General features: G+C 36.6%; 1 protein-coding gene and 2 pseudogenes across 1 annotated transcript; 1 reads left to right on the top strand and 2 right to left on the bottom strand.

Moving 5' to 3' along the window:
- Positions 1–3317: 3317 nt before the first annotated feature.
- Positions 3318–18345, bottom strand: LOC103740699 (FERM domain-containing protein 3). The gene is made up of 2 exons (XM_008841379.1): positions 18128–18345; positions 3318–3790 (listed from the first exon to the last, which is right to left on the bottom strand). Exons 1-2 carry the CDS (start codon positions 18252–18254, stop codon positions 3318–3320), a joined length of 600 nt encoding a protein of 199 aa, XP_008839601.1. The 5' UTR covers positions 18255–18345.
- On the top strand, positions 8519–8903 carry LOC115071742 (annotated as a pseudogene).
- On the bottom strand, positions 12864–14226 carry LOC115071745 (annotated as a pseudogene).
- Positions 18346–19690: the final 1345 nt, after the last annotated feature.

Here is a 19690-nt window from a genome sequence, read left to right on the forward strand (position 1 = left end):
CTTAGTAACATTTCCTCCAGTACCTGTCATTCCTTTCAGGATATCACCATTAAAGGTACCCTCAGTTCACTGTCTTAATGAATTCTCTTAGAGTTTCCAACAGAACGACTCTACAACTTTATCTCAAATAAAACTGAATGATTGAAGAAACTATTTTACCCTGGAGTATTTTATTAGGGATTCTTACCACCATATTGACATACAAAACAATCTGGATGTTAACATAGAAATACAAACTTCATTATACAAAGATAAGGCTCCAATCACAGTAATATGGCCCCCACATCTCTTGTATTCTAATGAAATCCACTCATGGTGAATTCTTCCCAGAGTTATATTCATAATTATTAGACAAACTATAATATACTGTGAATATATAACCTGATACATTATGTTACAAGTTCAGATCAAAATACATGACACTTTGTCTGCATCATTCTCAATATGTAACTTGTATTATCACTAAGGACAGGTATATGTACATGTTCTCGCTCACTCTCTCTCTTCCTCCCCTTTGTCTCTCTGTCTTTGTCTCTATCTCTCTTGGTTCTCTCTCTCTCTCTCTCTCTCTCTCTCTCTCTCTCTCTCTCTCTCCTCTTTCTCTGTATGTGTATATATACAAAACCATAAATGCATACACTCAACTTTCATGGAAAATTTAAATCCTTAATGCTGTGAGTTTTCTCATCATAATATCCAAGAGAAAATGGAACAATAACAAGTCACAAATTCCTCAACTGGGGCAAAATGACTATAAATAATATATATGAAGGGCACATAGGTTTTGTACATACACATAAACCCATGTGCATAAAAGACATGTAGGCTTTGTATACAAAAACCTATGTATACACAGTTTCTTCCATAAATACTCATATATAACTTATGTATGAAAGGCATGTAGGCTTTGTATATACACATGTATACACAAGTTCTTACATAAATATGAATACATATCAACATGAATGAAGGGTATGTAGACTCTGTATACACACACGTATATACAGGTTCTTCAATAAATATCTATATATCAATAATGTGGAACCTACATCTACTCATACATGTGCTTTGAATTCTGAGTCTCATATTATATACTGACCATAATTCTCACTGTATTATATACTGATGATATCTTAAAGCAATTGTTTTTTCTTTCTTTGATTCAGAAAACTGACCTCTGCCTCCCAACAAAACTTACTGGATATTTTTTAAAGACACTGAAAACTCATGACATTTTAAGAAACCAGTATTAGTTTTGGTAACTATTTTTTAAAATCATCAGTCCCTATTTTTACTTACCCAATAATATTTCTGAAAATATTCTTTTTATATTTTGCAGAGATAAATATATTATATTCATAATTTTAAATATAAATTTTAACATGATTTTAAAACATGAGGGCTAGAAGATTTATCTTGGATATAACCTCCAAGAAAATATGAAGTACAGTTAGAAGGGAGACCATTTTTTTTGGTCAACAACACTGGAGTACCTTCACATGAAAGACAATGACTCTAAAGTCATATGAGAGAAAAAGGGAGAAACTACAACTTTAATAGCAAAACTGGCCACTTTCAAACTTCCAAATTGTTGTAGGGCCCAATCAAGAGAAATATACTTCTATACCAGGAAAAATCACTGAAAGGCTTTTAGAAGAAAACTCTGAAAAGGTAATACCAAGTGTTACCTGCAACACATTTAGTTCAAAACCTCACTGCTGACTTTCAGAGCTTACTTTAAAACATAATCATCTAACAACTCACTCAGCTGCAAACTTTCAAATTTGGATGCTCAATTTGGAAATTATGCTTGTGATAACATTGAAATTCCATCAAAGAAATACTTAATTCTATTATCTTTTTATTGAATGTTTACTAACGTCATACAATATATTTGATCATGTTTAGATCCCCTCCCCTATCTTCACCCTTCTTACAGTCACCCTGCCAGATTTCATGCACTGTCTCATATATATTAAGGCCTATTGTGTTAAGTTTCCATCTCCATGTAACCTTCAGTGTGTGTCCACCCACTGGGGCCTGGTTAACCTATCTAGTTTAACACTCTTGAAGAAAACCTACTCTCCCTTTACAAGCAGTTATTGGTTGCCAGTATTTGCTTGGCTAAGGTTGAGGCTTTTTAATCACTTCCCCACTTCTGTGCTGAGATTTTGTCTGGCTTGAGCTTATGTGGGTCTTGTGCATGCTGTCACCTTTGCTATGAGTTCATATGAGCATCTTCCCAGCTGTTAGGAAAACTGTTTCCTGGTGATCATCCACCACCTCTGGCTCTTACAGTCTTTCTACACCCTCTTCCTCAATGGTTTCTGAGTCTTGGGTGGCAGAGGTTTAATGTAGGTGTCCTATTCAGGGATAAGCACTTTACAGTCTCTTATTCTGTGCATTTTGGCTAGTTGTGGCTTTCTGGGATAATCACCATGTACTGGCTGAGAGTACTTTCACTGGTGAGAGTTGTGAGATGCATCAATATTCTTTCTGTTCGATGTTCCAATATGTTCCCTGAGCCTTAAGTGTAGCAGTTGGTTGCATTGTAGATGTGTTACTTATGGCTAGGCACCTCAAAGGCACTTATTCTCTGTGTTTGCTCAGTTGAGGAACTTTGTAATAGTCTCCATCTGTTGCAAAAAACTTCTTTGATAAGATGCCAATGGCACATTTTTAACATAGGTAGAAACCCTATGCTCTATGCAATAACTAAATACCCTTTTCTTTCTTACCTCCATCACAGTGTTGGTAAGCACTCTAATGAAAAGAACAATGTCTTTTATATTGTGGATTTAATGATCTGAAGGAATATACTACAGAATTTTTCCCCCTCACTTAGCTGGTGATTTTTTTTCCTTTTCATCACCTACATTGCCAAAGCTGAATTATATGTCATCTAATGGCTCCTTCATTGTACTCAATGGATGCCCCAATTATGAATAAATTAAAATCTTAAGGAAAGCCAGCAAAGAATGTCTCTCTGTATCTGTCTGTTTCTCTCTCTCTCTCTCTCTCTCTCTCTCTCTCTCACACACACACACACACACACACGCACATATATACATTTTTAAAAGCTTCTTCCACAAAATAATTTATGAGAAAGGATGACAATTCATCACCATTCAAAATCTGGCATCTACTGAGAAAGATAACAATTATCTTGAACATAGAGCCCTTTATCTTATCAGATATGAATGTTATAAGCAACCCAGCATGTAGAAGAAAAGGTTGACTTTCCCAGCCACTCACTCCTTAAGCAGACAGTAGCATTCACAGTGAAACTGCTTGAACTCTGGTGTCTGGCAGATTTATCATAAGAAGGAGAGATCAATACCTGACTCCAAAAGGAGGAGAAACAGGGGAAATACAAAGAATATCAGTCCCAGGCCCACCACAAGGAGCCTGGAGATACTCTTGACCAGGGGGTTGACGCGAATATGGCTGGTCAGAATGGAAAAGGAAAAAAAGGCTTGATGAACTTCCTTCATCTCCTCTTCAGCCATCAAAAAGGCATTTTCATTTGTTTCCACTTCCTCAAATGAATCTGTGTCTTCTCTTTCCAACTCGAGCTTAGATGGACAGTCAAAGAGCGTGTTGATTTCATCGTCATCCACTGGGGTAGGGAGCAGGCTGGCACTTGGGTTGTATGCTAGTTCAGAGACGACCAAAGGATCTTTTATTTTATCTGCCTCTTCTCTTGGAGGATCTGTGTACTCCTGAGCTTCCTTCACTGGTGAACTGGCAATCAAGGGGGCAGAACCATCTACTTTAGGCAAAGGGGAACCTGTAAAGCAAAATGTATACATTTTAAATTTCATATTTTCTTTTTTTCACAAAAATTTGTATGTGGAAACATGGGGCTGAAGAGATCCTGAAGGCACAAGTGCTTACTTATTTTTCTGTAAAGAAGGGGGTAAGTATGGTTTCATTCCTAAGCCTGTTTGAATCCAAGGCCCATGATTTTTCCAATTTCCTCTGCTATTGATCCAATTTCATTCACTAAAATCACAACTTCATTATATATAGAGTAGCCACTCATCTCATTTGCCTGGGGCAGTCCCATCTTGTACCTGTGTGCTATAGAATGATTAAATGTGTCTCTTACTCTCAAGCCTAATTAGTTGTATGACCACTTCATCTGATGCCATGTCCCCTATTATTGTATCATAGTCAGCACAGGAGCTACAGCAATAAATCATTTGCTGTTGAGATTAACAGCTTATGTCTGAAATAAAATAAATTTAATATTTTACTACATTGTGCATGTGTTATCAGTCATCAGTATGTAGTATAATCTTTCAAATGAAATTCATGATCCATGGGTTTAACTTTAAAATCTGAATGGCACTGATTTTCCACATGAAGGTTTTCACGTCATAGAAAGTGCAGTGCATCTCATATTTTACCTGCCTCTCAATGTCTTTGGAGTGCAGCTTGTTCATTCTTTTTTTTTTTTTTTTTTTTTTTTTTTAAACAGGGTCCCCCTGTAGCCCCAGCCGGCCTGGAACTTGCTATGTAGACCAGGCTGGCCTTGAACTCACAGAGCTCTGCCTGCCTCTGCCTCCTGAGTGCTGGGCTTAAAGGCATGAGCCACCACACCAGGCTTTGACTCAGGGAAGTAACTACCAATAGAAACAGACAAAGGCACATGTAGCAACAGACAAAAGGAGAGAGAGAGAGAGAGAGAGAGAGAGAGAGAGAGAGAGAGAGAGAATGTAAATCCTAATGTATTCATTGTTTCTATACCTGAACTGAAATCCAGATCACTGCTTCCTGTAGAGGGGGTAATCTCCCAATATCTAAATTGGTAGCATGACTCAACATTCTTTTTGTTCCCTTCCCTGTACTAGGAGGCTTCATCTGGCAGACTGAGCTCTCTTCTCTTTATGGGCTATCATCTACCAGTTTTGTGATTAAACCTCTATTCTCACTGACACTTTGAACACACATAGTAACATCAACTTCTGTAACTTCAACATATAGAACTCACATGGAGTGTTCACATACTTTTTCCACGCATTTCTGTCATCTTCTGAGTGCTGCCTATTGAAATGTCTCACCTAAATCTCCAACGACTACCGCATTGCTAAAGCCAATGTGCACACACGTGTGTGTGTTTGTACTTTTACTCTCCATCCTTTTTATCACTAATTCCCTGAGAGTCCATCCACAGATGTTTTTCACTTACTGATTCTAAGCTCTTTTACCACTTTGATGGACTTGAATCTTAACTTTGTACTAAGTAATTTTTATGGATAAGTTTTTCTATTTACTTTGCTCCTATTTTCTTGTATATAAATAGAGAAATTTTGGACATAACTTCATGAGATGTTATATGCAGAGGAATGCATATGCAGGTAAAATTCCTATCACATGGCAAAGGCTAAATAATATTGTTAATAGCATCTTAAAATGCTTGAGAGAACCTGATGAGAAACAAATTTTATTTTATTTAACTTGACATTCCCAAATTTGTTGGACCAGTAAATTTAGACCACATCTTGGTTTCAGAAACATAGTACTGAGGTTTTTGCTTATCTCAAGTCAAAACTAATCAAACGAGCTTCAAGCATACCATTTCATTGTTGATATGCATATTAATCTCAACATGTCCAAAACCAAAATGTCAGCCCTACTCATTCTTTAATCATTCATTATAGATATCATTACCTTCTACTCAGTCTCCCAAACCAGCAGGATGAACCCTAATACCAACCATGGGTGCTGGGGTAATTATGCTATGTCATACAGATAAATATGGGAAATGACTGTACTTTTCACGCCTTTAGTCCCAGCACTCGGGAGGCAGAGGCAGGTGGATCTTTGTGAGTTCGAGGCCAGCCTGGTCTCCATAGTGAATTCAGGCCAGCTGCGGCTACAGAGGGACCCTGTCACCGTCAGCCAGCTGCGCACCCGACCCGCCCTGCTCTCAGTGCATAAACTCATAGAGAAACATGAATGGATAACAACAGAGAATGGTATTGGAACAGTGGTGATCAGCAATTTCGCACAGGAAGCTTTGGGAGATGTTGTCTACTGCAGTCTTCCTGAAGTTGGGACAAAATTGAAAAAGCAGGATGAGTTTGTTGCTATAGAAACTGTGAAAGCTGCCAGTGAACTCTATTCTCCTCTGTCAGGAGAGGTAACTGAAGTTAAGGAAGCACTTGCAAATAATCCAGGGTTTGTCAACAAATCCTGTTAAGGAGATGGGTGGCTGACCAAGATGACACCGAGTGACCCTTCAGAGCTGGATGAGCTAATGAGAGAGGTGGAAGACGCATAGGAGAAATACATGAAATCCATTGAAAAGTGACCAGCCAGTCCAAAACCAACCGGTGCCAACCAACTCGCTCCAACATAGTTGTCTTGAATTAGTGGTGGACAAGACATTAAATAACTTTTCCAATACTGATGGCAAAGAAAGGGTTCTCAACACTGCTACTGGAAGAAAATCCCCCTCAGCTTCCTAATGGTTGCAAATAAACACAATATATGTTTTTCTATAATACCTTAGACTAAGTATTTAGACTAGAGGCTAAGCTCTGATATTCAGAATTTGTGAGATTATCTATGGCAAAAGAATTCTGTATTTCAGGATAACAATGTTTTCACAAGTCTCACATAGTATTTGAAACTTACTTATATCCATCCTGGATTTAGGTCAGAAGACTTAAGGATCTTCACACTGGAAATGCCTGAGAGCAGGAAATTGTGGTACAGGGTCAGATGAAGGACAGCACTGTCCTAATTTACAATAGGCTGCATTGACTGGCACTCTTCCTATACAGTGAAGCAACAGCTTTGCAGCACAGTAAGAAACAAATATAATATTCCTCTTCATTTTAAAAAGGGAAATTAAAACCTTTTTTTTCAGGAATAAGGAATAGAACCTAGAGCCTTGTTCATGCTACACAAGCACTTTGCCACTGACATTTATCCCCAAACTTTTCCCTCAAAAACAGTTAAGGAAATAATCCCAAAAGGATTAGTAGAGTGGACATTCTCATACTTGTTAGTGTGCTTTTTTATTTTATTTTTTAATCTTCCAATAAGATTTCTGGATCATGTCCATCAAATTTGTATCCTTTGCCCAACAACTATATTTTTTTTAAGTCTACCACAGGGAAATACCTGCTTCTAAATTCATTTCATATATATCTATTCAGACCTCAAACCAAAAAAATGACAACATCTAATAATCATTTGATGAGTAAATAAATGAATTATTGTTTCTCTACATTAGATAATATTATTTGTTCAGTTTTGAAGAGATGTATAGTATGTGTTTAAATGGAAATTATTATAGGGTGATAAATGCATTATAAAATAATATACCTAGAAGAATCCTGTTCATGAAAATAATCTATATGATATTATCAATATTCATAGACTGGCTAATGGGAGTATTATAGCACAAGAAAATGTTCTGTATATCTGTGCTTAATGGACTGCGTATGGTAGCTTATACCTCTAGTCACAGAATCCAAGATGCTAAAGTAGGAAGATTGTGAGCTCAAGTCCAACCTTGAGCCACACAGTAAGTTATAGGCTGCCCTAGGCATGCAACTCTTTCCCAAACAAAACAGTATATGCATATGTTTTGTTTACTTTTATTGAATTTATGTGTATTTCATAAAGAACATCTTAATTGTCTTTATATCCCTCTCCCCATGGGCTCCTATTCCAAACCCCCAACCCACTGAATTTCATGTATTCTGTCATTGATGTTAAGACCTATCAAGTCAAGTGTTTCCCCAAATGTCCCTCAGTGAAAGTTCATCTACTAAGATCTAGTCAGCCTATCTAGAGTCCCTCCCTTTAAGAAGATCAGCTATTCCTCACCCAACAGTAATCAGTTGTCAATAGTTCTTTGGCTACAATTGAGGCCCGATGCCTATTTACACAGTTCTATGCTGGGTTTTTGTCTGCTTGGGTTTGCATGGGTCTTGTACATGTTAACACCATTGCTGTAAGTTCATATGAGCAAGGTCCCAGGAGCCTGCAAGACACTATTTCGATATGGTCATACACTTCATTCCCAGTTCTTACAATCTTTCCATCCCCTCTTCTGCAATGGTCCTTGAGCCCAGGGTGGGTAAAGTTTAATATAGGAGACCTATCCAAGGACCCACACTTTGCAGACTCTTATTCTCTAAAAATAAAAGAGTTGAGAGATGAGAGTTGAGAGATGCATTAGTATTCTCTCTACCCTTTGTTCTATTATCTTCCATGATCCTTAGGTGTAAAACTTCTGTATAGATGTTACACCTAATATTGGGCATTTCACAGGCAGATGCATAATTTTTTGGTAGTTATTTGTGAAAATAATCTATTTCCATTATCTACTAAGTATAGATAATAATGGATACCAAAAAACATGTGAGAAATTTATCAGTTAAAAAGCCACTTAACAAAAGATCAATTCATACATTCCTTTGAATTATAGCCATAAAAATTGAAACATACAAATGACATTCCCAAACCCAAAAATATCAGTCTAAATAAATTAAATATGCATGCTACAGTTGTGGGTTCAAGGTATAAGCCAGCATCCCCTGGCCACTCTCCCCAATACCCTCGACCTCTCTGAGTAGGTCATGTCTTCAGAGGCTGGAAGGCTCAAACCAGGAGATTGAGCCTTTGGGTCAGGCTTAAGTGGGTATCTGCTTCAACACAATGACCCCAAGCACGATCCTGCTCTGACTTGTTGGACATATGCAAGATCAGCAAATGTCTATCCTAATTTCAGACCCACTCCCAAGAACTCACTTTTAGGGGCTATGGTGGGAATTGGGCCCCTCATCCTCTCGTATTACATTTTCAAAACAGATAGGGAAAGAAAAGAAAAACTTATCCAAGAAGGAAAATTGGACCAAACATTTAACCTCTCTTGCTGAGTTTGGCATGGATGACTCTGTATTCTTGCATAAATAAATCTATTAATCACTGAAAAAAAATAAATGAAATGCAGATATAGATAAATTTAGTATCCAAATAATATTTAAAATATTGTCTTAAATCACAGTAAATTATGTCTTATAAGAAATGAAACAAAAAGTCCCTTATATACAGCTGTTAAAAATTTCAAAACTTAAATTATGGTGCCACAATTTATTTAAGTAAATACTGTCTACTAATGCTTTTATATGAAACCTATTTTACTATTTTGTTTTGGTTTTGGGGTTTTGATGTTATTGTGGTTTTGAGACAGGGTCTCACTAGGTAGCCCTGGTTGGCTGGGAATTCACTATGGGGACCACACTGGTTTGGAACTCAGAGGTTCACCCGCCTTGACCTTCCAAGTGCTGGGATTACACTAGGCTAAAAGAACAAATGTTGAAATAATCAAAGCCAGAATTACAGATATTGTGTTATTCTTGAAAAAAAAATCCTGATTTTGTCCGTGTTTCCAAAGTTGTAAATGGCTGAAATAGTCTCCGCAAAACTTAGGTATTTGGTAAAGCAAGGCACACAGGGCAAGAATGTGATAAAGGTGAATTTTCTTTGGCCTCATAACTACTGTAAATATCTTGGAGATTCTTAAAATAACTTTCAATACAGCATAAATACTTTTTATAAATCTCATGGAAAGTATACATCTACTGTAATTAAATATTTTTACAATGAAATGTTTAAATAAAATGAATGATGATAAACTTAAAAATATCTCAGTTGAGAGCTGGAGAGATGGCTCAGCAGTTAAGAACACTGACTGTTCTTGTAGAAGACCCAGGTTCAAATCCCAGCACCCACATGGCAACTAACAACTGTCTGTAACTCCAGTTCCAGGGGATCTGACAGCCTCTTCTGTCCTCCAAGGGCATTGCATAACACAGGTAATACATGCATACCCATAAAATAAAAATAATAAAATGTTTTTAAAATCTCAGTTGAATGGCTGTACAATTACATTTTAAAAGTCCAATTTGATATGTAAGAATATTCAATGTTACACTTAAATGTACTGAGCAAAATGTTAATTTCCTTTCAGACTCTCTTAGAATATAGTTGAAATATAGAACTGCTTTTTCCTTTTTATGAAATTCTATGGCATTTGAGATAAATTGATGTAAACATTCAAGCTCTGCACCTTTAAACTCTATTCTATCATAAAAGTAACTTGAAAAAAATCTACCTGTTGCATTTCAAACTCTTCTTCCCAGTGCCACAGCCTTCATTTCTAACAGAGCTATCAACTGTCACTCTTCTCTTCCCAACACATTTTCACATAAAAGAAAGCAGTTAAGAGATAACAAGTACACTTTCCAAAGTATAAAAATTTAAATAATCAAGAAATTATCATTATAAAAGCTTGACACAATAATACCTTTGAAAGTCATCAAAACATAAACCACAATACACAAAATTTCAATCTCTATATAACACAATCTAGGATACAGGCCACTTTTTCAAATATGATTTTTTTTATCTTATATAAACCATACAGCCCAATGGCATTTTCAAGCCTACTAGAAGAGAAAAATAAAAATGATGCCTAGTAAAAGCTTGCTTTGACAGTGTATTTCATAACTCTTAATTCCATTTTTATAAACTTTATTAGAAATCTTGAAAATTGTGAGATTTTGGGACATCTGAAATGTACCTGCTATTTTAACAAACCTAATATTTAATAACTTGCTTGTAGAAATTTGTTTTGTTTTGTTTTGAGACAGGGACTCCCTATAGCTCCAGGTGGTCTGGAACTCATTATGGAGACCAAGCTGGCCTAGATCTCACAGAGATCTGCCTGCCTCTGGAACTGAAGGTGTGTATACCACCATGCCCAGCCTGCTCAAATACATTTTTGAAGGGTTAAAATGGGTAGATTAGATCTAAATTACTATTAATTGTGAATTCAGAGTGTATTGAAACACAGTGGCCTAAACAATACTTATGTGAGCTGAACATCCATCTTTAGGCTTGAACTTTGTATTCAAGCAAACAGCAGACCATGGTTTTTCACAGTAGTGGGTGATAGGACACGAGGGTTATGGCAGTCTTCAAACACCATACTCAAAATGTAGATGTTATTAAATACTATAAAATGTGGCTGTTGAAAATCATAAATCTTGCATTCAGAAACTTGCTTAGTATCATTTTGTTATCACCAGCAAACTGATTTTTAAACATCTTGTAATTTCAAGTACTTTGAAACTGAATGGAGTTGATTAGGCCTGTAATCGTGTTTGCACTAGCAAAGTACAACAGTCAGTTCAAATTAGCCAGCTGTACTCAGCAGATCTCAACTTTTGAGAAAAGTCTTTTTAACAAAATCCATTAGAACTACACGAACATTGTTATCTTTTTATACATTTTATCTTATTAGAATAGATTTTTAAAATATACACAATATAAATGAAAAAATAAAGTAAAATACTTCTTATAATCAAACCTACATTCCAAATATAGAAAGCATTTTTGCCTCCCATTTTATCTTACTATTTCTATTATCTCCTCTCTTCTTTGAATCAGCTTATTAAATAAGTCATATAATACCCTCAACTTCAGTGTTGAAAGAAAGAAAGAAAGAAAGAAAGAAAGAAAGAAAGAAAGAAAGAAAGAAAGAAAGAAAATCCACTACTTTAAATCCACTACTTTAAATCCACTACTTTCCTAGCAGCTCTTATCGGGACAAAGCAAGGGAACTCAGAATTTAACTGCCTCATCCAGTAACATGATCAGAGTATTCCTGGGGACAGCTGGCTTATGAGAGACCCAAACATTACTCCTAAGCAGCCTTTGAACTTAAAGTTAGATGCCATTTGAAAGAATACAGCACAGCAGCAGGGAATGTCTGTAAGAAAGTCAGTTTGCTCTTGGTCACTCATGTACACTACTATTTTTTCATTATTGTTTGCCAAAAGTTGCCGATTAGAGAACATTCCTGGTATAGATCAATGAGCAAATTCTCCATTTAAAAACTTTACATTGTATACAGCATATACTTGATAGTTCAGCTTTCCCCACATGGAGATATTAGACAGTGATAATTATTTTATTTTCAAACATTAAATGCATATTTCATCCCTTTAAACTCATTAAGAAATGCTAATGACAATACACACAAATTCAACTTAAGGTAGTATTAAAACTTTCTCTTATTTATGGAAAAGAAATATACTAGGAAATTAAGGGGAGAGCTCCACTAGTGTAAGAGTCACTGGTTACTTGGCATAGGAAGAACCAGACTGCATTCAGCTGTCTCAAAACAGTAAGAGGTCTGAAGACACACATGGAGAAATAGATTCTCTATACACTAAATTTAAATATGAATTTTATTCTATAACAAATCAGATACAGAATATTTTATGTAATTGAACAAATAACATTTAGCAATCTTTGCATAGCAATCTTCCATATGAGTATAAAAATTTGATACATCAAAATGTTTTAAAATCATATTTGTTTTTTCACAGCTTTATAGGCAATTGTAAGTTTCAAGCTTTGAATATTCTGTGTAATTTGATATAACTGTACAGAAAGAGTACTTTTTTCAAAGTTTAATAAGAATAAGTAGATCTAACTTGCAAAAGTTGGTATTGGACATTTGTGTGCTCTTACAAAGAGTGCATAGGACAATTCTGCAGCAATCAAAAAGGTAAACTCTTTACAAACTTAGACTTCAAGTTTCCTCCCAGTATTCCTTCTAATCCTAGTCCCTGGAAATATTCAAGTTTGATTTCCAGATAGCGTATACATATTTAATCCTGAAGCTTGCACACTTCAAACAATTTGAAGAATGCAATCAGATTTAGCATGATGATATTTTCACAGAATCTGGAGAGGTCATCTGTGCAAGATTAATGTTGCAATTCGTAAGGCACCATCATGAAAAACCACATAAAGATAGTACGTGATTATGCTTTAGTGGGATTTCCTGAAGGTTTGGGATCATAACCCTATAGGAAATTAGCTGCTATTACAAGGATGGATCTAAGGAAAAAGACACTGGTTAGCACAAAATCTTGTAGCCAAAAGTAGGATATGAGTGTTGATAATATTATGGACAAGAATGCTGCAAATCCTTTTACAATATTATCTGCATACTTGATAACAGCAGCTATCACAAGTCCTCCAAGAGCCCGAGGAACAACAACTATCCACATCCGTTCATTAAATCCTTAAAAAAATCCATTCTTGAAACCAATTCTCTATCATAAATATATACACCCATCAAGCCAAATATACTCCCAAAGAAACCAAATTGAATGTTTCTTATTCATACCAACTGCTTTGTTTAAGATTTTGTCAAAATAAATGCCAGCAAAGCCAGTTGAAAAACATGCCGTGAGAACTGCCATGAGGCCTACAAACTGAGAGCCAGCTAAAAACTCCTTGGAATCAAGCTTTTGAGAATTGGAAGGCCACTGTATAAAAGCAACTCCTGTTATCAAAATACTAGGGAGCCACTGGTATATACCTAATTTTTGCCAATCATAGACACAGAAAATAATGCTGTTGTATTTTCAACTGATATGTGACTTGATAAGTGGCTGTATCTAGATTTGACAGTGCCACATACAGTAAATTATTCTGAAGAGTATTGATCCCTGATAGAACAGCAAGTTCAAGCATTTCCATGTGTTTGTTAAGAATTTCATCATGTGCTTCCTGCAGCCAGCATCTTTCCTGGGTAAGTTTGGTAGTGCCCACTGTGCCTTGACTACCCCCAGCCTCGTTGACTCTCTTAGCTCCCTCACCCCATCTCTCTTCTTAAAGTGGGTACTGGCCCATTTCTTCTCTTGGCACCCAGACCTCTGTACTGACCTCTTGGCTCAGACTCCCCCTGCTTCCTGATCCTTTGCACCCAAACCAACCCAATTCCAACCTCTTGTCCAGAGCCCCTTGGGGCCTGTTCCCGACCCCGCCTCCCTTTGCATCCCTGGGCAGCCCAGCCCAGCAACTTCCTGGGGCCAGCATCTTTCCTGGGTAAATTCTGCACTACCCACTGCACCTTGAACCCCTAGCCTCTTCCACCCTCCCAGCTTCCCCACCCCATTTCTCTCCTAGCATGGGCACTGGCCCATTTCTTCTGTTGGCACCCCAGGCCTCTGGACTGACCTCTTGGCCTGGATCCTTACTGCTTCCTGACCTATTGCACCCAGGCCAACCCAATTCCTTAGTCTAGTCCCCAGGAGCGCTTAGGGCCTGTTTGCTACCTCCTTTGCCTTTGCATACCTGAGACAGGCCCTGTTCCCAGGCCAGTTCAGCCCCCAACATCCTGAGGCCAGCATCGTTCCTGGAGGGATCCAGACGTTAAGAGAAAGCCTGAGAGCATCAGATCCTCATCCAACTTAGGTCTTTGTGAGAACTCCTGAGCAGCAGGATGAAAGTCATCTGGCCCCTCCAATATAAAATCAAAAGAGAGAACCTGAAGCCTAGACCAACCAGCATTTCATGCTCAACAATAAACTACAAAGACACATAAAGTTTACAAGAAGAAGCGGACCTAAACTCAACAAAGGGAGGCTTCAGTCTCACACAAGAATCAGAAACTGCAAAAGAAATCCACATGTCAAAGTCATAGTAAAAAAAAATAACATGAAAAACTCAAACAATATGTCCCCACCAAGTACCAACAGTCCTGGGGAGGAATACAATGAGAACCCCCTAAAGATAACACAGGAAACAGAATTCAAAAGAACAATTATAAACATTATAAAAGGATTCAGTGAATTTAAAGAACACACAACCAAAGAAATCGAAGAATTGAAAAAAGACAGGGATAAATATCTGAATGAATTCAGAAAAGAGAAATATTGAAAAATACTTAGGCTGAAATGAAGAAGGAAGTGAAACATTTAATAAGCCTATTAGAAATGAGAGGAGAAAGCCTCATCAATAGGATGAATGAAATGGAAAACAGAATATCAAGACTAGAAAATAAAGTGGACAAATTAGACCACTCAGGCAAAGATTATAAAAAATTCAAGAAAACACAAGAATGGAATATGGAAGAATTGAGTGACACCATAAAAAGACATATGAATCATAGGCATAGAGGAAGGAGAAGAATCTCAGGATAATGGTATAGACAAAATCGTCAACAGGATTGTAGAAGGAAATTTCCCCAAATTAAAGAAAAACATGCCCATACAGATCCAAGAATCACATAGAACACCAAATAGACAGGACCGGAAAAGAACTCTCCATGACATATCATAGTAAAAACACTAAATGTACAAAACAAAGAGACAATACTGGAAGCTGCAAAAGAAAAACAACAAGTCACATATAAAGGAAAACCCATTAGGGTTACAGCTGACTTTTCAGTGCAAACTGTGAAAGCCAGAAGAGCCTGGACCAAAGTATTTCACCAAAGTATTCCCAGTTCTAAATGACCACAGATGCCAACCCATATTACTTTACCCAACCAAAAGGTCTGTTATAGTCAAAAGGGAAAGAAAAGTCTTCCATGACATAAATAGGCTGAAAGAATTCAGGTCCAAAAAACCAGCCCTTCAGAGAGTTCTTAAAGCAATACAAAGAAAGAGCTGAAGAAAGGAACAACTATACCCAAGGGGTAACAGAGAGAAACTTAAAGAAGGTATAACTGTGGAAACATACAGCAACACCAAGAATGCAACAGAAATCAAAACAACAGGAATGAATACGCATCTTTCATTAGTAACTTTAAATATCAATGTTCTGAACTCCCCAGTCCAAAAAAAAAAAAAAAAATCCAACAACAACAACAACAAAAAGAAAACAGACTAGTTGAATGGATTAAGAAAAAAAACCATCTTTGTATGCAGAAATCCATCTCACTTTCAAGGACAGTCACTACCTCAAAGGGAAAGGATGGAAAACATATTCCAAGCGAATGGTACTAAGAAAAAAGCAGGAATTGCAAATCTAGTATCTGACAAAATAAACTTCAAACTAAAACTAATCAGAAGAGATAAAGAAGGCCACTTCCTCTGATCAAAGGAACAATTGACCAAGAAGATATTATAATCATGAACATATATTCAACAAACTCTGGTACACCCAAATTCATAAAAACAGTATTACAGGACTTTAAGATCCAGAATAATTCCAACTCATTAATACTAAGGGACTTCAATACCCCATTGTCTCCATTAGATTGGTCAACAGGACAGAGAATTAACAGAGACATCTGAATTAAACAATACCATACATCAAATGGGCTTAACAGACATCTACCAAACATTCCACCCAAGCACCAAAGAATATACTTTCTATTCAGCACCCCATGGAACCTTCTCCAGAATGGGTCAAATATACTGGGGCACAAAAAAAACTTCAACATATACAAAAAGTTGGAAATAACCTCATGCATACTATCAGAACACAACGCAATAAAGCTTAAAATCAACATTGGAAGAAGCCCTAGTAACCATATGAACACATGGAGATTAAACAACACACTCCTGAATGACGAATGGGTCAAAGAAGAAATTAAGAAAGAAATAAAAGTATTCTTGGAATTACATGAAACACAACAAAACCTCTGGAACACATTGAAAGCAGTCCTTAGAGAGAAGTTTATAGCCCTAAGTGCCTACTTTAAAAAAATCAGAAAGAACCCAAATAAATGACTTAACATTGCAACTCAAGACACTTGAAAAGCAACAACAAATGAAACACAAACCCAGCAGACAAGAATAACAAAAATCAGAGCAGAAATTAATAAAATTGGAAAAAGAAAACAATACAAAGAATCAATGAATCCAACAGCTGCTTCTTTGAAAAGATAAACAAGATTGACAGACCCCTAGCCCAGTTAACCAAAAGACAGAAAGAGCACCTCCAAATCAACAAAATCAGAGATGAAAGGGAAAACATCACAGCAGACACCAACAAAAAGATCCAAAACACTATAAGGGAATACTTAAAAAATCTATATGCCACTAAATTTGAAAACCTGAAAGAAATGGATAGGTATCTAAAAGCATGGGAACCACCAAATCTAAACCAAGAAGAGATCAATAGCTTAAACAGACCCATAACACATAAGGAAATTGAAACAATAATACGAAACATCCCAAATAATAAAAGATCAGGACCAGATGGATTTACAGCAGAATTCTATCATACATTTAAAGAAGATCTATATCCAATACCACTTAATTTATTCAAAAAGATAGGAATGGAGGGAGAATTTCCAAATTCCTTATATGAAGCCAGCATCACTATACTACCAAAGCCAAGTAAAGGTATAGCCAAAAAAGAAAACTACAGACCCATATTCTTAATGAACATAGATGCAAAAATTTTCAACAAAATACTTGCAAACCACATACATACATACATCAAAAAGATCAACTCAAAGGTCAGTTCTATAAATCTTCCTAAGTTATAACTAATTCCAAATTTTCCCACAATACATTTCATTATAAACAGTTGGTGAAAAACACATGCAAACACAAGTACATACAGAACTGCAGAGTCATAGAGGCTGAGGGTCAGACTTCACATATAGCTGAGGGTCTGACTTCATATGTACATACAGAACTGCAGAGTCATTATAGCGTAGAGTCAGACACATAACGCACATACAGAACCCCAGCATCATGATGACTGAGGGTTTGATGTTAAATTTTTATTTCAATTCTTATTTAAAACATACAACATAAAACATGTTATTTATCAGGAATAATTTCTCCTAAACAGCAGTTTGATTCTAATTCTTTAACTCACATTTTATTTCAGTAAAGCTCTGCTTTGTAGATAAAGGGGGTCTTTTCCTCACACTCAAAAGCATATCTGAGATCTGAAACCTTTAAACAATGAGAAGCGGAAGAGTGTTTTGATTGTTCATTCTGCCTTACCAGAATCTTCTCTTACTATTGAGTAATCTGGAGGAAGACACAACAGCCTTTCATCTCTGCTGAATATAGAGGGTCTTTATGACGACTTTATGTCACTTTGTTGTGCAAGGAAAGATGCCATCCCGGGTCCCCTTCCCACTTACTTGTCACACTCCCAATTGCCGTTCTCTGCTTTTCTCCAACCCTCTCTCTCCCTCTCTCTTTATTCTTTACCAAAAATTTGGATTCCACATTCATCCTTACCGCGTCACCAGTAAGTGAGTGCATAGCTGGAAGCAATCACAGTTATCTAGGCACAGGGCCGCAGTCCAGAGCAGAGCACGTACCAGCATTTCGAGCTGTGACCTTGGAGCCATGTTTCAGCAGACGGACGAACACATTACTGCTGCAGTGGTTTATCATGTGCAGGTGGAGGCTTCGTCGAGTCCGGATCTTGATCAAGCATTTTGCCATACTGATCTTTCTAAAACTCCACAGCCTGTCACAGCCCAGGGCAGACACAACCAGTCATAGCAGTTTCATCTTCTTCTCACTGACAATTTTGTTTCAAAGGACCAATGCAGGGCACATTGAGAATGAATCAAATGTCAGGTTCTTAAGGCAGCCCACAGAAATAACTCATGAGGGATAGACTTGTGGCAAGGAGGAGGGAGAAGGATACTATTTTTAAACTCTTCACTCATTCCTCTGACAAAGAATAACATTTTATGCATAGTCCACAACCAGCCTTTTCTAAGCCGTCTATACCAGCGATCTCTATCAAATATCAAATGCTCCCAGAATAAAAAGACAATTTGCTAACTTCACAGTGAAAAAACACTCACTTTTATTTCTTTTCAAATGTTTATTGAGCCTCTATTATGTCTTGAACAGAAGTGAGACGTGCCCAATTAAAAACAATGCAGGCCACAGCTTTTTTAATGTGAAAAAGCATTTAATTAATAAAGTTTAATTAATTGTAAAGTATATTACAATTAATTTTAATAATTTTAAATAAAGATATCCAAAATAGTATCATTTCCACACGCAGCTTCATGAAACATTAAATAGTTCACATTCTTTAATAAGACTACATCGTTGAAACTATATGCCACATATGCACAGGCATAGCACGTTTCCATCAGGATTAGCCTCATGGGGCCAGCATGTTGGACTGCACATCTCTCACCAGAGTGATAAAGTTTTGTATGCTTCATCTCCATCCTTATCACTGCGGTAACAATTCACTTTATAAATAAGGCTTAAGGAGAAGAATGGACCTGAACAAATCCATAAAATTAGTAAATGGCATAACCATGTTGAAACTTGGCATTCAATTAAGGTCAGTTGACTAAAGAGTAAATCCCAGAAAGACAGCTGTCAGAGCTTCAACTGCTGACTGCAATGTGCTCTACATGTGGGAGTCAAGTATCACATTCCAGCTCTCAACACTTTAAAACACGTACACTTGTGCATTTGATAGATAAATGTGTTTGCATTCTAGAGTGGGTACTCAGAGAACATTTTCACTTTTTAAGGTCATGCTGCATAGTTGGAAATTTTCAAGGATTAATTATAATGCCTGAGACATTTTCTGTGTTTCTGCTGATAGGTTTTTGTGTTTCTGCTAAGTTCCTATCACTCTGTTTTCAGAAGAAAAATATTTCCTCACATTACATCATCATGCATTTTCTACTTTTAATGACTGTTACTTCCAAATGATGATTTTATAGTGAAAGTCTTTTCTTTGCTGCTGAGACAAAGGATTACATTTAGAACCAACATTTGAAATTCTGCATTGTTATAATTTATTATGAGAATAAAACTTGACAGCATTTATAAAAAAAAGTTTAGCAAAAATGTATGAAGTTTCACAGGTGTGATATGTTTAGCCATGAAATGCACCTTTA

Source organism: Nannospalax galili, unplaced genomic scaffold (genome assembly GCF_000622305.1).
Source record: "Nannospalax galili isolate Female #2095 unplaced genomic scaffold, S.galili_v1.0 scaffold801, whole genome shotgun sequence".
Classification (NCBI taxonomy): Eukaryota; Metazoa; Chordata; class Mammalia; order Rodentia; family Spalacidae; genus Nannospalax; species Nannospalax galili.